The following is a 22,519-nucleotide window of genomic DNA, read 5'->3' on the forward strand; positions in this document are numbered from 1 at the left end:
TATCTTCCAAGTGTACTTCCTCCTCACCCATCCTAAGTTGGAAACTGCATATTTTCATTTATACTTTATACAGCACGATCATGTATCATTTTTGATGTTCCTACACATCCACAACCCAAGGGACCATGTCAAGTTCTCCCAGGAATGCTTTCCCCAAACTTCATTGCAGTTGGTAGCTGCATTTTCTGCAACTCCACAAGGAGTTAAAACATAATGATGACAATGATGATAATAATAAGTAACTAGTACTTATATAACGCTTACTGTGTGCCAAGATCTAACTTCTTCACATGATGTAATAGATGTAATAAATATTAACCCTGACAACAATCCTATGAAGCATATATTGTTATTTTCCCCCTTTTACAGATAGAGGAAATTAAGAGAGATTAAGTGATGTGTTCAAGGTTTGTCTAGTGTTACCTAGCTAGAGAGTGGTGGAATGGGGGGATAAACCCAATCAGTCAGGCTCAGAGCCCTTTCTCTTAACTATTATGCTATGTTGCTTCTCAACCTCCCCGTCTTTTAAGGTCCCTGATCTCTTGAGGGATTTTCTTGAAACTCTCCCTCACTTGAATCTGGGGAGAGGAAAGTGCCCCACCTTTAGTCTCTACTCTCCTAAGGGTGAAGCGAGGTGGGATATGTGTGTGGGAGTCTCTTATTACAAACACTATGATTTCAACAAGGTAACAGCTGCTGTTATTCCCCCTCTTCCCTCCCTGGTCTTCTAAAGACAAGATGGGAGTGTATGGGAGTGGTGGAGTGGTGGTTGATGGAAGTAGATTGAGTTTTGTTGCCTCTTTTTAGAAAAAAATTTTATGGGCACATAATAGTTACACATTGAAAACTACTGTTACCTTCCTTAGCCTGGCCTTCAATTCCTGGCCTCAAGCGATCCTCCTGCCTCAGCCTCCTGAGTAGCTGCGACTACAGGCATGCACCACTGTGTTTGGCTTTGTTGCCTCTTAACAAACCTTGGAGGAAGTATTTGGCTTGCTTTAGATTTGTGGTACTTAGCCATTTTTGTTTATGATCTGTGTGCCTTAGTCACCAATGCTGAGGGAAAGGAAAAGTTACTTTTTAATTATAGAAATTATTATGGTAGTATAGGAAAGAGGATGGAGGCTTGGACTAGGTTGGTAGTGAAAATGGAGAGAATCAGATGAATTTGGGACATGTTTTGGAGAGAAAGCCGACAGGTCATGCTGGTAAATTGGATGTAGGGGATAGGAGAAGAAAGGAAACGAAGAAGAGGATTTTGGCTTGAGTAACTGATGGAGGTGCCATTTACTGAGATGGGGGAAAACTTGAGACAGAAAGAGATTGGTATGTGAGTGTGAGGGTGGATTGGTCATCAAGAGTACCGTTTTACATGGTTAAGTTTTAGATACCCATTTAGATAGCTACATAGAGATATAAAATACAAAGTTGGACATAGGCATTTAGAACTCAATGGGCAAGGTCAAAGTTAAAGTAATACATTTAAGAGTCCTCAGTGTGCCCTATGTTAAAGGCATGGAATAAGGTAAAATTAATTAGGGAGAGGCTAAGAGAATAGAAAAGATGAGAATTAAGCCTTGATGCCCTCAATATTCAGAGGCAAATTTAGCAAGAGACCCAGAAGGAGTCACCGGTGAGACAGGAGGAAAACAGGGAGTAATATTCTCTGTGTCCCATGAGAATAAAGTCTTGTCACAGTTTGAATATCCCAAAATACAATGAGCTGTGTCCAGAGGGAGTGAAGCATCCAACTATTTTGGATGATTTTCAAATAAATGCTGAATTTAGCTGTATAGAACATTGAAAAAAAATTTGAGAGTCATGAAGGTGAGACTAAATTACCTTTAAGATCTCTTTCATCCGGCTAAGTCTATCACTGAATCTCTTACTACACAAATCTTAAATGTAAGTGTAGAAAAATAAGCCTTTTTTTTTTTTTTTTTTTTTGCTAAGAATTTAGAACACATGGCTAAGTTCTCAATTACTTAACACACATGTAAAGAGTTCTACTATTCACATTTTACATTTTTTTTTAGTGGCAAAAATATAACTAAAACTGGTAAAGAAATGGTTTAAAAATTAAACTGGAACTTGCATTTGTATATAGTAGGTTAATTAGAAAAAGAATATGCAACAGCTTACCTACAGCACAGTTATAAGCAAATACAAACTTCAGCTAACTTTTCAGTATGACTATTTATTTAAAAATTACCTTTATTAACCTTTTGTTCTTCCATAAATAGTTAATGCTGCTAGTTATTCTGCACCCCCTTACCTCCTGCTCCAGGCCAGCCTTTTTTCCCATTAGTTTGCAAACTTCAATGCACATCAGAATCAACTGGGATGCTTTTTGAAAATATATATTCCAAGGCCACATCTCCAGAAATTCTGAGTGTTGCCAGGAAATCCATATTTTAACCAGTACTACAAGTGGTTCTAGTCAGATGATCCCTAGAGCACACAAGGCAAAACACTAGTCCAGATCCTGTGTTGCCAGCACAGGTAATTCTCTTCTGATAACAAATGTGTCACACCTTATTTTTATTAACACAATTTATTTTAGATTTATAGTTTACGTAATCAAAATATAAAAATGCAAGATTGGCTGGGTGCAGTCGCTCATGCCTGTAATCCCAATACTCTGGGAGGCCGAGGCAGGTAAATTACCTGAGGTTGGGAGTCCGAAACCAGCGTGAACAACATGGAGAAACCCCGTCTCTACTAAAGATACAAAATTAGTCGGGCATGGTGGCACATGCCTATAATCCTAGCAACTTGGGAGGCTGAGACAGGAGAATCGCTTGAACCCAGGAGGCAGAGGTTGCAGTGAGCTGAGATCGCACCATTGCACTCCAGCCTAGGCAACAAGAGCGAAACTCTGTCTCAAAAAAAAAAAAAAAAAAAAAGCAAGAATGGAAGAATGAAAATATCAAATACAGAGCTTTTCTTAGGTTAGTAATTATGAGTTAAACAATCTTTGCTGTTATAAAAAAAAAAGAAACTTTTGGAGAAGCTTTAATTTGTTTCCAAGGATTTGTCCAACTTGCTTTGGGAAGGCAGTCTAGCCTTGAGTTTATTTTTCAAGAATTAAAAAGGTATCTAGCTCACTATTAATTACCCTTTTTTTTTTGAGTAATTGAATAAGTCATTTATTTAGAAACTTCAGTTGGGGGTGAGGATCTTTTAGGGTGGTTGATAGTTGTTTTGACATCCTGACCACAAACTAAAATAATGTGCTTTCAGGTCTGTTTCTTTTTTTAATAAACTCTTCGTGTGATGCCAGTATATTTTCCCTAAACTCAAGTAGTTCCTAAGTCCCACTGATAGTAGAAATTAACATAAGGATAAACTTTGACAGTATAGTAATATTGCGTGTGATAGTGCCTGGCACTTTGTTCTTACAGACTTTCAATACATACTCTTTGAAGAAGTGCAATCATGTGCTAGCCTTTAATGTCTCTTTCATCCTGTCATTTCGTACTTCTAGCTTTGAAGTCAGCCTGGCTTACTTATGATTCTGAAGTACTCCTAATTACCTCTTAAAATTCTAGGAGTCTCTTCAAAAATTAGAGCTGAGAACCAAAAGTAACACAGATTTGATGCTGTTGTGTAACCAGCATATTCTTGGAACCAACCTTGCCTAAGAGAGAGGAAATTCTAGCATGTTGGAGTGGGAGTGCAGGGGGTGCTCCCCAAAAGCTCAGTTAGAAAAAAATGACACTAATTAAGTGAAAAAATTTTTACACAAAATACTGCAGTGATTCAGTTTTCTGTTGAGGCATCTCAAATACAAATCATCTTATGGGTTTACAATTCTGAAAGGTGTAACTAGACACAAGGTCTGTCTTAATGTTATCAAATTAAAATATGGCAACTTATTTATCTAGTATCTACCAGCTTGTTTTTCGAGACAGAGTCTCCCTCTGTCACCCAGGCTAGAGTGCAGTGATGCCATCTCGGCTTACTGCAGCCTCTGCCTCCCAGATTCAAGTGATTCTCCTGCCCTAGCCTCCTGCATAGGTGGGATTACAGGCGCTCGCCACCGTGTGCAGCTCATTTTTGTATTTTTAGTAGAGACAGGGTTTCACCATGTTGGCCAGGCTGGTCTCCAATTCCTGACCTCAAGTGATCCACCTGCCTGGGCCTCCCAGAGTGCAGGGATTACAGGTGTGAGGCACTGTGCGCAGCTGAGTATCTACCAGTTTCTAATTCCAGTTCCATATTTCAGCTTATAAAATAACTGAAAGTAATCAAAATATATATTTTGTATGGTATATACAATGTATATATTTTGTAAGGAATATACAATGCATATATTTTGTAAGAAATATACAATGCATATATTTTGTAGGTATATACAATGTATATATTTTGTAAGGTATATACAACGTATATATTTTGTAAGGTATATACAAAATATATATTTAAATCTGATAGCTTGGTTAATTAAGGACTAGTATAAAAAATTAGCATAAGGTACACTTGGGACCTTAAAGGACTTTCATTTCTCTCCCTTCATCTCTCCTCCTTCACTTCACTTCATTTATTATTCTAGGCATGGCAAATGTCAGATATCTGATTTGAAGACTAATATGAATATATCTAGGTAATAAAATGGAAAGTCCCTATTTCAACATTCTTAATGGAATCCTTCTTTGAAATTATTATTAGTCTTCTGGTTTAAACATTTATATAGTGTAAATGCAAAATAAAAATGATTGCATCAAATTATGGGTTTTTTTTTTTTTTGGATGCTTTGCAAGAAAATACTTAAATGTGAGTCATATGTTTTTCCAGTTCGGCATTTAAACTTCAGACTTCAACCACAGTTGTGATTGTTTTTAGTTTGTTAGCTGCCTGGAGTGTTATTTTAAGAAAGCAGAAGCACCATCATTTGCACACTCCTTATAGATCACACACCTTAACCCTGACTTTTTTTGCTCCAGTTTTTCAGAAGAAGTGAAGTCAAGATGAAGAACCATTTGCTTTTCTGGGGAGTCCTGGCCATTTTTGTTAAGGCTGTTCATGTAAAAGGTATGTGATATTTAGAAAATCAAAGGAAAAATATAGGACAGATCTTTTTTTCAGTTTTAAACATTTATGCCTATGCTTTGGTTGGCCAGCAGGCCAGCTACTTTTTCCTAACATGCTTTCATCTTTCTATGGCAGTTGTCTTTACACAGATAAGAATCTTTTAATTATTTTTTCTCTTCTATTAGTTATTTGCCTACTACAAACTAGAGAATAAGAAATTAGCTAACTACAGGTAGTCCTACTTATATGAATGTCCACATTGAATCTTAAAAATCTGTAATCCTTCCCTTGAGTCTCTTAAATTAATATTCTGGAGAAGTGAAATAATAATTACTGTAAGTACAACATGGAATGCATTGGGATTTTATTTCCCCAAAGAGGCTGGTATTGGTTTTAACAGCTTTCCTGGATCTGAGCCCACAGATTTATTATGACCCTTTAGCAATGTTTAATGTTATACAGGTTGCCTATAAATTGATGACTGAACTTTTATTTTGTTTATTGATCTTTCAAACAACTTCAGAAAATGGAATACATTCTGAATTTAGAGGTACAGTATTAAATAATTTTCATTTAGAAGGGCACATTAAAATTTGTCTGGATTGTTCCTATCACTGAGTCTGTGGTTCTTATTTCAAGACAAATAATGACAGAAATGTGATTAGGAATAGGCATTTTATATATATATAAAAAATACTAATTTAGCATCAAGAATAACTTTCTAATGATTTAAAATATAAAATATTACTAAAGGATGTACAACATAAGTATATGTACATATCTAAAAATATATGATATATATAATGGGGCTATTTCCCTATAAACCCTACAAAGTTGAAAGTTGAAAATATCAAAAGTATGATATTTTCAACTTTCAACTCATAATGACTTTATAGGGAGGTAGCCCCATTGTGGCTGAAGATCATACTGAATGCATATCACTTTCACAGCATCATAAAGTAGGAAAATTGTAAGTAGAACCATGGTAAGCTGGGGACCATCTGTATATAAAATAGCTATCACTTACTGAATATGATATTCTAGGTGTCATGCTAATTCCTTTACATATAATATTCCATTTAATTCTCTCAGTAACCATGTGAAGATAAATACTATTATTACTTCTGACATACAGTTGAGCCAGTTGAGTCTTACAGAGGTGAAATAACTTACCAAAGTCATACAGCAAGCAAGAGAGTAAGTAGAACCCAGCAATCTGACCCTATAGCCCACACTCCTACTATCCTATTCTGCCTTGTGTAAGGCAATCACTTTTTAGTAAACTCATTATGGTCATATCTAGCATATGTTGTTAAATCTATTTTCTTATTTGTTTGAACTGAATTACATTTAACAAATATTCATTGAGCAGCTACTATGTGTCAGATGCTCTTGGAATAAAGTAAAGCACAGTCCGTAATATCAGGTTTGTTAGGAAAAATACTGCCTATTGGTGAGATCAAATATTAGACTCTAAGTCTTGGTGAATTGAAAGTATTTGTAAATTTTCTGACAGCTATGTATTTCTGATAGATATTAGGCTGCCTAATATTTTTATATATTAACTTCCCAGGTTTCTGGTAAGGAAATAATTATATGCCATAATAGAATATAGACATTTTCTATTTAAGACTTAATAGTTAAGTCACTCCTCAACAATCTGTATTTTTGGTCAGGCATTATGTGCTTATTTATGTTTCACTGAGAAAAAACATTTAAGAGTCATGGATACACAAGTAGAAAAAAGGACATCATTTAGGTCATTTTACCTTTTTCAGATGATAATGAGTTATTTCATTACCTTAAATTGACTCCATAATGTTTCTTTCCAATATTACACAGACTGTGTCAGAAGATTTATTAGGAACTTATGAATAATGGTATAATAATGCATTATAAAGTGCTTCAAACAATTACAAGTACAATAACAATGGTCTTAAAATGTTTTTGTAGTGGCTCTTATCATTAAGACTGAAATACTGCACTAGGTCCTCTCTGCTCTGGGAATCGTCTCAGGAACAGACTTCCAGTTAAAATTGTAACTATTCTGATCATTTAAACTTTATAACTTGAATTCATGTGCTAAATCTGTGTTTTTTTTTTAGTTGAGGCTTAATGAGAGGAATTGTTAAAGGTCACTTAGCTAAAAATTATACGAATAAAGCATGTTTAACATCATCGTTATTATTATTATTATTTTTTGAGATGGAGTCTCGCTCTGTCACCCAGGCTGGAGTGCAGTGGTACAATCTCAGCTCACTGCAACCTCCATCTCTGAGGTTCAAGCGATTCTTCTGCCTCAGCCTCCCTGGTAGCTGGGACTACAGGTGTGCACCACCACGCCTGGGTAATTTTTGTGTTATCAGTAGAGACAGAGTTTCGCCATATTGACAGGCTGGTCTGGAACTCCTGAACTCATTATCCACCCACCTTGGCCTCCCAAAGTGCTGGGATTACAGGCGTGAGCCACTGCACCCGGCCAGCATCATCGTTATTATTAATTAGCACTCTTATTTAATAGCATTATTTATGTAAAGCTATTATTGAATTTTTAGAATCTGGTAATTTGCTGGGCATTCTGGCTCACGCCCATAATCCCAGCACTTTGGGAGGCCAAGGCGGGTGGATCACCTGAGGTCAGGAGTTCGAGACCAGCCTGACCAACATGGTGAAACTCGGTCTCTACTAAAAATACAAAAATTAGATGGGCATGGTGGCACATGCCTGTAATCCCAGTTACTTGGGAGGTTGAGGCAGGAGAATCGCTTGAACCTGGGAGGCAGAAGTTGCAGTGAGCTGAGATTGCGTCATTGCACTGCAGCCTGGGCAACAAGAGTGAAACTCTGTCTCAAAAATAGAAAATTAAAATAAAATCTGGTAGTCCAAATCCAGATGATACAAAATTTCCTTTGTTTATTCCTTGCAATACTTATCAAGGTTGGGTGCGGTGGCTCTGTAATCCCAGCACTTTGGGAGGCTTGAGGCAGGTGGATCACTTGAGGTCAGGAGTTTAAGACCAGCCTGGGCAACATGGTGAAACTCCATCTGTGCTAAAAAAACCACAACGATCTAGCCAGGCATGATGGTGCACACCTGTAGTCCCAATTACTTGGGAGGCTGAGGCAGGAAAATCGCTTGAACCCGGGAGGCAGAGGTTGCAGTGAGCTGAGATTGTGCCACTGCACTCCAGCCTGGGTGACAGAGTGAGACACTATCTTAAACAAACAAACAACTTATCAGAACTTTTTGTCTAATATTCAGATTAGACAATAAATTTTGACATTCAAAGTTAAGGCTTTAATGGTCATATGTGTATTTATTCATTTATTCATTTTTTAATGTATACAGGCATATTCAATTGCGATTGTACCTCATAATATTTCTAAATTGCTTTTGCAAATTTATAGCACTTTATGTCATACGTACTATATCTTTTAAAATAATTCTTTTTTTTTCCTTTTTTTTGAGATGAAGTCTCACTCTGTTGCCTAAGCTGGAATGCAGTGGCACGATCTTGGCTCACTGCCACCTCCACCTCCCAGGTTCAAGTGATTCTCCTGCCTCAGCCTCTCAAGTGGCTGGGACTACAGGCATTCACCACTATGCCCGGCTAATTTTTGTATTTTTAGTAGAGATGGGGTTTCACTATGTTGGCCAGGCTGGTCTTGAACTCCTGACCTTGTGATCTGCCCACCTCGGCCTCCCAAAGTCCTGGGATTACAGGCATGAGCCACTGCACCCTGCTTAAAATAATTCTTATAAGAAATTTAGTCTTTATTATTTTTTATTGAATTATGTACTATGATAATCTGTTATGAAAAGGCAGATAATTGTGGTAGAGAGTATTTAAAAGTCATACAAAATAAGGTTATCTTGGAGGAAAACATGCCTGTTCTTAACTATAATACAATTTATACAAAAAAATTTTAAGTACAAATGAGAGTTCAGGAAGGATGTGAAAATCAGAATTATTTCATCCCAGATTCCCATCCCCTGGTTCAAGAAAAAAGTGAAAATTCCTTTTAGAGTACTTTTGGATTTCCTTCACTGTGATGTAAGATTCTGCTTAGAGAACAAATGGATAAAGCTGAGACAAACCAACCATAAAACTATTTTTCTGCAGGCAAGAAAGATAAAATAACTCAATACAAAATATATAAATTGACATTTGTTTTCCTTTCTTTGTAATACGTTTACCTTTCAAGCTCAAGAAGGTGAAAGGATTGTTCTTGTTGACAACAAATGTAAGTGTGCCCGGATTACTTCCAGGATCATCCGTTCTTCCGAAGATCCTAATGAGGACATTGTGGAGAGACACATCCGAATTATGTATGTGGCATTCCATATTCCTTTTTTTCCTGTTCTAAGCAGAGATGCTTTCTGACACTAAGCATTGTTTGAATGTAATACCTACATCTTTACTCTTCTTTTTGCTGTGTAGCACTTTACATCAGTAAAGAATTGAATCTTGTGAATGAGCTTGAGGCAATTTTATTGAAATTAGAGGTAAGAATGAAAGATTATAGGCAATCTAAAATCAGTGGGCTACATCAAATTATAAACAAAGGCTGTTATCTAGTCATCAGCATGCACTGTTTATATGAAGTTATTTCTATTTATTTATTTTTGTTTGCTTGTTTTTGAGACACGGTCTCACTCTGTCACCCAGGCTAGAGTGCAGTGGCAAGATCACTGCTTACTGCAACGAACTCCCAGGCTTAAGTGATCCTCCTCAGTAGATGGAACTACAGGCATGCACCACCACACCTGGATAATTTTTTATTTTTCTCTAGAGACAGGGTCTCACTATGTTGCCCAGGCTGTTCTCGAACTTCTGAGCTCAAGCGATCCTCCTGCCTTGGCCTCCCAGAGTGCTAGGATTACAGGCCTGAGCCACCACGGCTGGCCAAGTTATTTCAATTTGAATCAGAACTTTCAGTTGCCCTTGATCAGTTCAAACTGAAACTGCAGATAACACTAAAGTCTTATTTTGTACCATATATAGATAACTGAGTCTTTTACACTGTAATCAGATGTCTGCATCGAGATAAGGCAGACTGATCACATTAACTAATTTGATTCGATCTCACTTTTAGATTGGATTTCAGATATTCATTTCATTTCACACACAGTCCAGAGTTATATGCTATATAGCTCTTTTTCAATAGCAAGAATGCTGATACTATTTGAGAAATTAGATTTCTATTGGATCCAATCAGTTATAAGTTTTCCTTGTAAACCACTCCTACCTTAATAGTTTTTCCCCAATCAAATCTCCTATAGAAAGAGAACAAGGCATTCCATTCCTTTCAATCAATGGGAAAAGTATAATGTGTTTAAGAATTTTGTTTTAAGTTCTGTCTGGGACACTTAATAGCTGTGTGTTCTTGTATGCAAGTTACTTATCTACTTTGAACTTCAACTTTTTCATCTTTAAATGAGGAAAAAAATCACACTTAACTCATAGGATTATTGTAAAAATAAATAGAGAATATTCCTTTTAGAGCTTATGTATTTCTGGGACATATTAAAAATATTTACTATTATTTATTCACCTAATCTATGTGCCAATTATTGTCACTATCCTGCTTAAAAGCCTTGTGATGGTTTCCCCAACATTGATCTTAGGATCTATTACAAATGCCTCAGCCTGACCTACAAAGCTTAGCATAACTCTCAAGATCATCCATTGCCACTTTTCTTTTACTTTATGTTTAAAAATTCAGCACTACTGGGGCTGGGCGTGATGGCTCATGCCTGTAATCGCAGCACTTTGGGAGGCCAAGGCGGGCAGATCACCTGAGGTCAGGAGTTTGAGACCAGTCTGGCCAACATGGTGAAACCCCGTCTCTACTGAAAATACAAAAATTAGCCGGACGTAGTGGCAGGTGCCTGTAGTCCCAGCTACTCGGAAGGCTGAGGCAGGAGAATTGCTTGAACCCGGGAGGCGGAGTTTGCGGTGAGCCGAGATCGCATCATTGCTGCACTCCAGCCTGGGGGACAAGAGCAAGACTTCCTCAAAAAATAAAAAATAAAAATAAATAAATAAATAAATTCAGGACCGCTGTAATGTCTCTATTTCCCCACATTCACAGTGCTTTTATACTTGTTAGTTCCTCTGTTTGAAGAACTCTGTCCCACCCCTCTTAGCCTAGTTAACTCCTTCTCAATGTGCATGTCTTAGTTCAGCCATCACTTCCTCTAGCAGGTTTTCTTTTTGAGATCCTGCCCACATAGCTTCGTGTTAGGGATAGAACAGCTGGAGTAGTGGGTAATTGGAAAGAATGGCATACATGACATTGGCACTTAAGCCATGTTGAAGAGTGTCTATCTTATGTTTAAACCTCCAGGAGATTTTTAAAATGGCTCTCCATGATCTTCTAATTCATCTTTTTATTTTATGAAATGACTCTTTTTATATTATATTGTTTACTGAAATCAGATAATTTAGATACTTCATGACACTTTGCCTGATGTGTTGATCTTCTCTGTTCTGATTTCTGAAAGTATATTACCATTGCTGTGCCATTATGGTATTATTATTATTATTATTATTGTTATTTTGAGATGGAGTCTCCCCCTGTCACCCAGGCTGGAATGCAGTGCTGCAATCTTGGCTCACTGCAATCTCTGCCTCCTGGGTTCAAGCAATTCGCTTGCCTCAGCCTCCCCGAGTAGCTGGGACTAAAGGCACGTGCCACCATGCCCAGCTAATTTTTTTTTGTACTTTTAGTAGAGACAAAGTTTCACCATATTGGCCAGGCTAGTCTCAAACTCTTGACCTCAGGTGATCTGCCCACCTTGGCCTCCCAAAGCACAGACATGAGCCACCATGCCTGGCTATTTTTTTTTTTTTGAGATAGAGTCTCACTGTGTTGCCCAGGCTGGAGTGTAGCAGCATGATCTTGGCTCACTGCAACATCTGCCTCCCGGGTTCAAACAATTCTGCCTCAGCCTCCCGAGTAGCTGGGACTACATGTGCGTGCCACATCTCCCGGCTAATTTTTGTATTTTTAGTAGAGACAGGATTTCACCATGTTGGCCAGGCTGGGCTTGAACTCCTGACTTCAAGCAATCTACCCGCCTCAGCCTCCCGAAGTGCTGGGATTACAGGCATGAGCCATCATGCCGAGCCTGCCATTATGGTATTATTCCCAACTCCATTACTTACTAAAATGATGTGACTTTGGGCAAGTTACTTAACTAAGTCTTTTTCTTAAACTTTAAAAAAAGGGATAATTATGTATGTATGTGTGAATATATACACATATACTTTATAGGATTGTGAGGATTAAATACAATAATTCATAAAAGAACAGCATTTGGCTTATAGTAGCCTCTCAAAAATGTTTATTACCTTGTCTTTCTCATTATTTAAAGCTTTTTCTGGTATTACTAGAGTCTTTACAGTCTTGTTAAGAATAGATTCATTCATTCATTCAACAAATGTTTATTTAGTAACTGCCAAATATTAAGGGTTGGCGGTGGGGATAAAACAGTTTATTTAAAATACAGTCCATTTCTTAAGAGAATTTATAGTCTAACAGGAAACCTTAAACAATTAAAAAGGCAATTACAATTCTGTATTGTAAGTGCTATGATAGGAACGGGCATGGGTTGTTATAGGAGCACTGAGGAGGGGTACCCAGTCCAATCCTCAGGGAGAGGAGAAGGGTGGCAGTGGGAGGCAGGAAAGGGTGTTTGGAATAAGTGGTGGGATGGATGATGGCTGTCAGCTCAATAGGAGTTTGCTGGCTAAATGTGTGTGGGGAGTGAGAGAATTAATAGGTGGGGCAGGTCATTCCAGGAAAAGGAAACAGGATTGCTGTAAGGATTATATGAGATCATCACGTAATATGCTTAGCATAGTACCAGGCACACTGTAACCAGTATTATATGTTAGAACTGTTATTGTTAAGATGGGAGATGAGAAAAGCATGGCACGTTTGTGGAATTGCAAGTGATTGTTTACAGCTGGCATGCATTGTGGAGCGTGACATTGTGAGAGATGAAGCTGGAGAGTTAGGGGCATATTAGGATGTGCCTTCTATGCTATTTTGAGGATACCCTGTTATCTGTGGAGAGACGCTAGAGGTTTTAAGCAGAGAAGGAAATTTTTTTTTTTTTTTTTGAGACAGAGTCTTGCTCTGTCGCCCAGGCTGGGGTGCAGTGGCCGGATCTCAGCTCACTGCAAGCTCCGCCTCCCGGGTTTAGACCATTCTCCTGCCTCAGCCTCCCGAGTAGCTGGGACTATAGGCGCCCGCCACCTCGCCCGGCTAGTTTTTTGTATTTTTTAGTAGAGACGGGGTTTCACCGTGTTAGCCAGGATGGTCTCGATCTCCTGACCTCGTGATCCGCCCGTCTCGGCCTCCCAAAGTGCTGGGATTACAGGCTTGAGCCACCGCGCCCGGCCAGAGAAGGAAATTAAGCTTGCATTTTAGAAAGGACGTTTGGCCATAATGTGACCAGTGCTGTGAAGGGGTCAAGACAAAAGGAAGACATTGTTATAATCTAGGAGAGGATAGTGGTGTCCTGAATTAAGGCAGTAATAATGAGAAGAGAGGCAAGTGGATGGATTTCACACATGAAAATAATTAGAATCAACCGGACTGTGAGATTGAGTAGATATGTGACGGGGGAGGATTCAGGTATGATAACCAGGTTTCTGGCTTGGATGGTATTGCTAAATACTGAGTTAGGAAACACAAGTTTTTCGTTGTTCCTTTTGGTAGGGAGGGGCATATGAGAAGGAATGATGACTTAGATGAAAAAAATTTTAAAGTTAATGAAATCACCTGAACTCGTTGACAATCATTATCTAATTTTTCATAGGACATCACAATGAAAAAGTTCCAGCTTTGCTACTTAATTTTTGTGTGAACTTGGGTGGACCACTAACCTCTCCTATTTATGACTTCCTCTCCTCTAAAATCTGGATAATAATATCTGTCTGTCCATTTCACAAATATTGAACATATTCCATATGCCACATACCTAGCTAGGCTCTGGGAATATATAAATGTTTTTACTTCAAGGAACTTACATAGCCCAGGGAAGCAACCACTCTGTAGACAAGCAACTATGATATGGTATTCAATATAATAAATATATATGAGCATTAATGAGACTGCAGAGGAAGAAGTTTGTTGAAGGGTGAGGATAACATCAATATAATTATTACAAAGGTAAAACCTGAGTTGAGTTTTAAAGGAAAAGCAAAAATTTGCCAAGTCAGCAAAGATAGTTGACAGCAGAGTTGCTGTGAGGTTTATTTTGAATGAGACATATTTAAAACATAGCAAGTTACTATAAAAATCTGAGTAATGGTATTACTCTAGAGTGCTTATAGAGTGCTAAATACAATGATAAGTACTGTTCTGATGAAATAGTGGCAGTATACCTATTACCAAAAACAACAATATCTGTATTTCATTGTTTTAACTTTGTTTTCTTTATTTTCTTTTAGTGTTCCTCTGAACAACAGGGAGAATATCTCCGATCCCACCTCACCATTGAGAACCAAATTTGTGTACCATTTGTCTGACCTGTAAGATATATTTTTTTCCATAGTAACATAGATGTGGAATTTAATAGCTTTTAATTTTTTCCGTGTAAGAATGTTTTTCAAAATATGTTGGAGTATAAACATTTACAAATATAATCTGAACTTTTGAATCCATTAATTCCTATGTTAATTATTAGGTATCATAAATTCATAAAACTTTGTCACAGATAAAATTTATCTATACATTTTTTCTAAAGAAAAATTTATTGGCATTCATAGAAAGGCCAATTTCTCTTAATAGTTCAATAAGTAGATTTGATCTTATGAACAGGCAGGTGTTTCTTTGGAAATGACAGACTCCAACATCAATTTTTTAAAAAAAATTCTCCCTTTCTTGTTGCTATAAATAACTTGTTTAAACAGGTATACAGTTGGGAATAAGCCTAACACAGTAGAAATTGCTGTATGGTATAGATAAAATAATCGTATTATCACATCATTAATCATATTGCTTATTTTCAACTAATATACATTAAAGATTGGAAAATCCCATAAGCTCTTCTGTATTGTAGAGCTTCTTATGTCTGAAAGGAGTCGTCCTTTGCTGTCACGTCAGAGCTGCAAGAACTAATTGATTTTGGATTGAAATGTGTAGTCGCATTTTGAGACAGCATTTGAGGGGATTGTCTAATGCATGTGTTTGCTTTTCAGCTGTAAAAAATGTGATCCTACAGAAGTGGAGCTGGATAATCAGATAGTTACTGCTACCCAGAGCAATATCTGTGATGAAGACAGTGCTACAGAGACCTGCTACACTTATGACAGAAACAAGTGCTACACAGCCGTGGTCCCACTCACATATGGTGGTGAGACCAAAATGGTGCAAACAGCCTTAACCCCAGATTCCTGCTATCCTGACTAATTTAAGTCATTGCTGACTGCATAGCTCTTTTTCTTGAGAGGCTCTCCATTTTGATTCAGAAAGTTAGCATATTGATTACCAATGAATTTGAAACCAGGGTTTTTTTTTTTTTTTTTTTTTTGGATGATGTAAAACCAACTCCTTGCCACCAAAATAATTAAAATAGTCACATTGTTATCTTTATTAGGTAATCACTTCTTAATTATATATTCACACTCTAAGTATCAAAATCTGCCAATTATCATGCTCACCTGAAAGAGGTATGCTTCCTTAGGAATACAGTTTCTAGCATTAAACAAATAAACAAGGGGAGAACATAAAACTCAAGGAGTAAAAATCAGGAGGTGTAATAAAATGTTCCTCACATTTCCCCCCCCTTCTTTTTTTTTTGCCTTTGTCTTGGAGAGTCAGAGCTTCTGCATTTTCTTTACTATTCTCTTTAAAACAAGTTTTACTGTGTAGAGAATACATATGTATAAACATAGGTCAAATATATGTCTTCATTAGGAAAATAATCGGAAAACATGTTCTAGAACTATTTACAAAAATAATTTAAGATGAAATCTCTAATATTTATAAAACTAGCTAAATAAATGCATAATTAAAAATATATTTGGACATAATAGACTTGGAAGCAGATGATACAGACTTCTTTTTTTCATAATCAGGTTAGTGTAAGAAATTCCCGTTTGAAACCATCCATTTTGTAACTGAACCTTGTGAAATATATGTATTTCTTGGTACGTATTCTCTAGCACAGTCTGAGCAATTAAATAGATTCATAAGCATATACCTGTGTGAAATAATTTGTTGGACAAATTTTGCTCATGTTAACTTTATGTAAGTTAACTTGCTATTGATGAATGGTTTGTAAGTATGATGTAACGATGCATTAATTACAGAACTCATACATGTACATATTTGAGGTGGCTTTGCCATTTTATACCCATAATTAAATAAAAGGGCAAAAATCCCTCCTGATAAATACCATGTTTATCATGGTACATAAAACTTCTTTATGGCAGAAAGCCAAGGCCAATTGACATATATATTAAAGGGTACTATGGAAAGTAAATGCTAACTCGGATTTTAAACAGTGGGAGAATGATTAGTAAGAGTTGGTTTCTTGAAAAGGAATTGTTCTGTTTCCTTCTTTTAAAAAAATGGTAATAGTCATTTTTAGTGACTTCCACCGATTATTCAGTGTTTCTTTAGGGATATGCATAGGACACTCTGGTGAAACCCCAGTTTTGGTGTATTAAAGATACATCCATTCTTGACTGATCTTTAATCTTGAGTGTGGTTTTAGCCAAGTCTTTGAATTTCATTTAGTCAGTAAACATTAATTAAATATTAACCAAATGCACAGGATTGGTCTGTGGTGGTGAAGTTATGGTAAGCGCCCTCGAGAAAGTCACTATCACTGCTCACTCTCCAGAACCGCGCTTAGGTGTCATCTTCTCTGTGACACCCACCCTGACTACTTTTTAAATATTTCAAACCCGATTTCTTTATCTTAGTCTACTTCCCCCCGTGTACTTATCTCCCTCTAGCAGACTATGTAATTTAGTTATGTGTCATGTTTATGGTCTGTCTCCCCTCAATAGAGTGTAATCTCCACAAAGGCATACGCTTTTGCCCATTGATGTGTCCTCATCATCTAGAACAGTGTCTGGCACATGGAGGTACTCAATAGATATTTGTTGAATGAATGAACATGAGTATAGCTTAGGTGAAGAGATAAGACATACACATAAAGAATTATTATTTGGCCGGGCGCGGTGGCTCAAGCCTGTAATCCCAGCACTTTGGGAGGCCGAGACGGGCGGATCACGAGGTCAGGAGATCGAGACCATCCTGGCTAACACGGTGAAACCCCGTCTCTACTAAAAAATACAAAAAAAACTAGCCGGGCGAGGTGGCAGGCGCCTGTAGTCCCAGCTACTCGGGAGGCTGAGGCAGGAGAATGGCGTAAACCCGGGAGGCGGAGCTTGCAGTGAGCTGAGATCCGGCCACTGCACTCCAGCCTGGGAGACAGAGCGAAACTCCGCCTCAAAAAAATAAAAAATTAAAAAAAAAAATTATTATTTGACAGAGCCTGCTGAAGACAAAGAAATAGCTTCCAAAGAGCTATGATAATTCATGGGAGATTGCTTCTGAAGAGACCCCTTACTTTCTCCTCATCTTTGCCTTAGTTTCTCGGTGTACTCAGTAGAAAAAGTATTGTAGATCCACATTGCAGATCCTTATAGGAGAGACCCCTATTCCAGCATTATTACCTCATTAAATGCTAGCTGGAAGAAGACTGCAATTTGTAGTCCCACAAGTCTTCCTTCTTTCAGAAGTTCAGTTAAACTCTGATACTACCATATTAGTAACAATTTAGTACTTACTATGTGCTAGGTACCAATGTAAGTGCTTTATAAATATTAACTGATTCAATATAAATCCAGAGTAGCTGGTGACTCTTAAATGAGAGTTATTGAGGATACATTAAAGCCTTTTTTTAAAGTTGTATTCAAACATTTGCTCGTATTAGTGGAACATTTAGAGGGACACACTAAGGAATCAGTGTAAGATGTGGTGGCCATGAAAGGAGCCTCTCAGTTCTCTGCAAGGAATGTAATTGACTTATAGTTCTGAGATCCACTGTGTTTGTGCAAGGGACACTAAGACAGGTCAGTTCCTGGGAGACACAGGACTCTTCTGATGGGGCACTGACTTGGGGGCTCATTATCTTAGCTGAAAATTTCTTAGCACTGCACCTCCAGACATTATCTGTCCAGTCATCCTTCCTATCCTCTTTGCTCCACATGGGTAAGACCTGCATCAGGATCCGATGACTCAGCCTTCTTCAGCTCCCTTCCCATTTTCCCTCACAGATGTTTTCCTAATAAATCTCTTGCACCCACTAATCTCATCTTGCAATTCCGCAGGGTCCAAATTAACACAATACTAATTATGACCTATCTGATTTAGTGATGATAATAATGACAGCATTCTTCAAGTACCAAATGATTTATCTATGTCATCTCATTTTATCCTTACAATAACTTTTTGGGTATTTCATATTATAAATGAGAAAACCAACTAAGTGGATAATTAGCCATTTGAGTGGTTCATTTATCTAGTAAATGGCAATGAAAAGTCTGAATCACTCTGCGATAGTCTTAACAAATATCAGTTGAGGTTCTTAGAGAATCATGTTCACTGTAACATTTTCTTAAACCTCATGAGATATTTTGAGGTTAATGTGACCAATTCATTGACCTGCCATAAGTCTATTATAATTTTTGTACTTTTTGCCCCCACTTTTTAATTTGAATTAAATGGATGACATTTTAAAAAGACAGGCATAAATAGGTACAATTGGTAAGAAATGTTTTTCTTCTGCATAGTTCTTGACAAGTTAGCCATTTGCTCAGGTAAGCACACTCAGCACCAGCCAGATTAAAATTATATTAATTAGCAATAAGAGTAAAGTCCTTTAATGAGATTTCCAGGTCTTGGCTTTGGGGTAGCAGTATAGTCTAGTGAATAAATCCATGGTCTATATTGAAATACATACTCTAAGTAACATTGGGCAAGTTAATTCAAAGATTGCTTTCTCATTTGAAAAATGGGAGCAAAAATAACTACATAGATTTTTGTAAAAATAAGGATGCATGCTGTGTATATCACTTATTACCACTGTGGTACCAATTAGCAACAATCCATAAATTACAGTTATTATGTGTTAATTTTCTTTGACTCTGCTCCCTGCCTAAGCAACAAATAAGAAAAGAATGTAAATATATGTGAATATATATTGGATCAGTGATTTTCTGTTTTTTGTTTTGTTTTGTTTTTTTTCAGACGGAGTTTTGCTCTTGTTGCCCAGGCTGAAGTGCAATGGCACGATCTTGGCTCGCCACAACCTCTGCCTCCTGGGTTCAAGTGATTCTCCTGCCTCAGCCTCCCAAGTAGCTGAGATTACAGGCATGTGCCACAACGCCTGGCTAATTTTTTGTATTTTTAGTAGAAGATGGGGTTTCTCCATGTTGGTCAGGCTGGTCTCAAACTCCCGACCTCAAGTGATCTGCCCCCACCTCGGCCTCCCAAAGTGCTGGGATTACAGGTGTGAGCCACTGTGCCCGGCAGGATCAGTGATTTTCAAACTTTAGTGTATATGAGAATTACCTGGAGGACTCATGAAAGTAGATTGCTGAGCCCCACCTCAGAAATACTGATTAAGTAGCTCAGAGATGCAGCTGGAGACATTGCAGGTCGCATAAATTCCCCAGGTGCTACTGAGGCTGGGAATTGCAGGAGAGCCACTACTTTATAATCATAAATCTCCACTTCCATCTAGTGATTGAGTTACAAAATACAATGAATATACAGTTTTAACACGCATTGTTTCATTGAATTCTCCTAACACTCCGTGAAGTAAGTACTGTCTTCACTTTACAAATGGTAAAACTGAGCTGTGAGGGTGATGAAGTAACCTGCCTAATGTTTTTCAGGTATCTGGAGAACTGATGATTAGCTTCAAGGCTGTCAGACTCCAAAGCCAAAGCTCTCAGTCAGTATGTTATCCTGTCTAAACATCCTTCAAACCGTCTTTCCTCGGTAATTCCACTTCTGAGGAAATAACCAGAAATACGGACAAAGAGAGATCGAGATATCTATTATAATATGATTTATAATAGTGAAAATTCATAGGAAACTTTAAGTCCATCATCAAGGGATTGGTAATATAGGGATACTTCAAAATATTTTACAGACAACTGAAGTGAAATATCATGTTTTTTAAAATTTATGGAAATTGATATACAATGGGAAGAGGAAAATGTAGGATTTTGCATAAAGGAGTGACTTTAAGAAAATTCCCGGCCAGGCGCGGTGGTTCATGCCTGTAATCCCAGCACTTTGGGAGGCCGAGGCGGGCGGATCACAAGGTCAGGAGATCGAGACCATCCTGGCTAACACAGTGAAACCCCATCTCTACTAAAAATACAAAAAATTAGCCAGGTGTGGTGGCGGGTGCCTGTAGTCCCAGCTACTCTGGAGGCTGAGGCAGAAGAATGGCCAGAACCTGGGAGGCGGAGCTTGCAGTGAGCCAAGATCTTGCCACTGCACTCCAGCCTGGGTGACAGAGCAAGATTCCCTCTCAAAAAAGAAAAAAAAAGAAAAGAAAATTCCCTACACATACATAGGAAAAGACTTGAGGGAAATAGGCCAAAATGTTATTTTTTTGTTTCCTTTTACATTTTAGTATAGAATGTTCCAAATATTCTACAAAGACTGTATATTTTATAATTAGAAAAGTGTTAATCATTATTAAACTTTTAATATTAATTAATACATTAATACTAATTTTGGTGAAATTCTATATTTTTATTCATTTGCATAAGATAAAGAGAGTGGTATTTACTTAGAATCTACTCTGTACTCAGCACAGTGCTATGAGGGCCACATAAGAAGAATAAGAACTAGGTCTCACTTTTTCAATTTTCCTATTTCTTCTATAGGCAAAACTAACACAGGAAAATATTAGCACACAGTATAAGACACATTTGTGATTAAATATGAAAGATCGGCTGGGTGTGGTGGCTTACACCTGTAATCCCAGCACATGCGGAGGCTGAGGTGTGTGGATCACTTGAGGCCAGGAATTCGAGAACAACCTGGCCCACATGACAAAACCCCTGCTCTACTAAAAATACAAAAATTAGCTGGGTGTAGTGTCCCTTGTCTGTAATCCCAGCTACTCAGGAGGTTGAGGCATGAGAATCACTTGAACCCGGGAGGCGAAAGTTGCAGTGAGCTAAGATCGCATCACTGCACTCCAGCCTGGGCAACAGAGCACAACTGTCTCAAATAAATAAATAAATAAATAAATAAATAAATAAATAAATATTAAAGATCATGTACTGTGAGCCTTCAGGGAAGCTGGGTTGTAAGGAACTCATATCTGGTATCCAGGCTTGCAAATGCATACCTGTGCTGATGACATCAAGAGTTTTCTGGGCTGAGCACAGTGGCTCATGCCTATAATCCCAGAACTTTGGGAGGCCAAGGTGGACGGATCACTTGAGGTCAGGGGTTTGAGACCAGCCTGACCAACATGGTGAAACCCTGTCTCTATTAAAAATACAAAACTTAGCCACGCCTGGTGGCACACATTTGTAATCTCAGCTACTCAGGAGGCTGAGGCACGAGAATTGTTTCAACTCGGGAGGCAGAGTTTGCAGTGAGCCGAGATCATGCCACTGCACTCCAGCCTGGGCAACAGAGCAAGACTCCATCTCACAAAAAAAAAAAAAAAAAAAAAAAAAAAGAAAAAGAAAAAAAAAGAAAACAGTTATTTTCTGGAGAGACATTTTCCCTTCTTTTTACAGTGTGTTTTCAAATTCAAAATATGTTTTCTTTTGGTCACACTATACTTTTTTAGAAAAAAGATTTACCTATGCTCAAGACAGCTTGGAAGGGTCATACTATACTTTTTACATTTTACATTGCAGCGATCTCAGATGGCAGTTTAAGCAGCAGCGTCTCATAAATTCAGATATGTCAACATATCTGCCAAAACAATTATGTGAACCCATACATTTTGGTGAAATATGAAGTGAGTATCTTGTAATGAAAGTACTCATATTGAGATTTCAAAAAAATCATTTGGAAAAATAAACTAGTGAAACAATAACATTTTTATTTTGAAAGGATAATTCTTAAAAGACAGTTTTATACAGAATAAGTTAATGAATTTTTCAATGTGTGGTTAAAATATAAAACTGGCCAGGGGGAGGGGAATGTAAGCACTAGGGGATGGCCTGGATAATCTACCTCTAAGGTCCCTTCTTACACTGAAATTCTATGATGGAAATGTTGCTGAATATATAAAGCTACAGAGTGGTGGCTCATTCAGCATCCCAGATGGTCGCCTTTCAGGAAAAGCAGACTATGGTGTTTTCATGGGAGTTTTGAAAGTCATTAAAAAATCAATTGATATATATTTATTGGGTACCTTCTATGTTCAAGACACTGTGCTAGGTGCTTTAGAAGCTTCAAGGGCA

The 22,519-nt window shown here is 37.7% G+C and overlaps 1 protein-coding gene across 1 annotated transcript; it reads left to right on the top strand.

Annotated features, from left to right (window-relative positions):
- Positions 1–4,952: 4,952 nt before the first annotated feature.
- Positions 4,953–16,251, top strand: JCHAIN (joining chain of multimeric IgA and IgM). The gene is made up of 4 exons (XM_005555133.3): positions 4,953–5,034; positions 9,240–9,363; positions 14,501–14,581; positions 15,251–16,251. Exons 1-4 carry the CDS (start codon positions 4,971–4,973, stop codon positions 15,459–15,461), a joined length of 480 nt encoding a protein of 159 aa, XP_005555190.2. The 5' UTR covers positions 4,953–4,970; the 3' UTR covers positions 15,462–16,251.
- Positions 16,252–22,519: the final 6,268 nt, after the last annotated feature.

This window comes from Macaca fascicularis, chromosome 5, assembly GCF_037993035.2.
Source record: "Macaca fascicularis isolate 582-1 chromosome 5, T2T-MFA8v1.1".
Classification (NCBI taxonomy): Eukaryota; Metazoa; Chordata; class Mammalia; order Primates; family Cercopithecidae; genus Macaca; species Macaca fascicularis.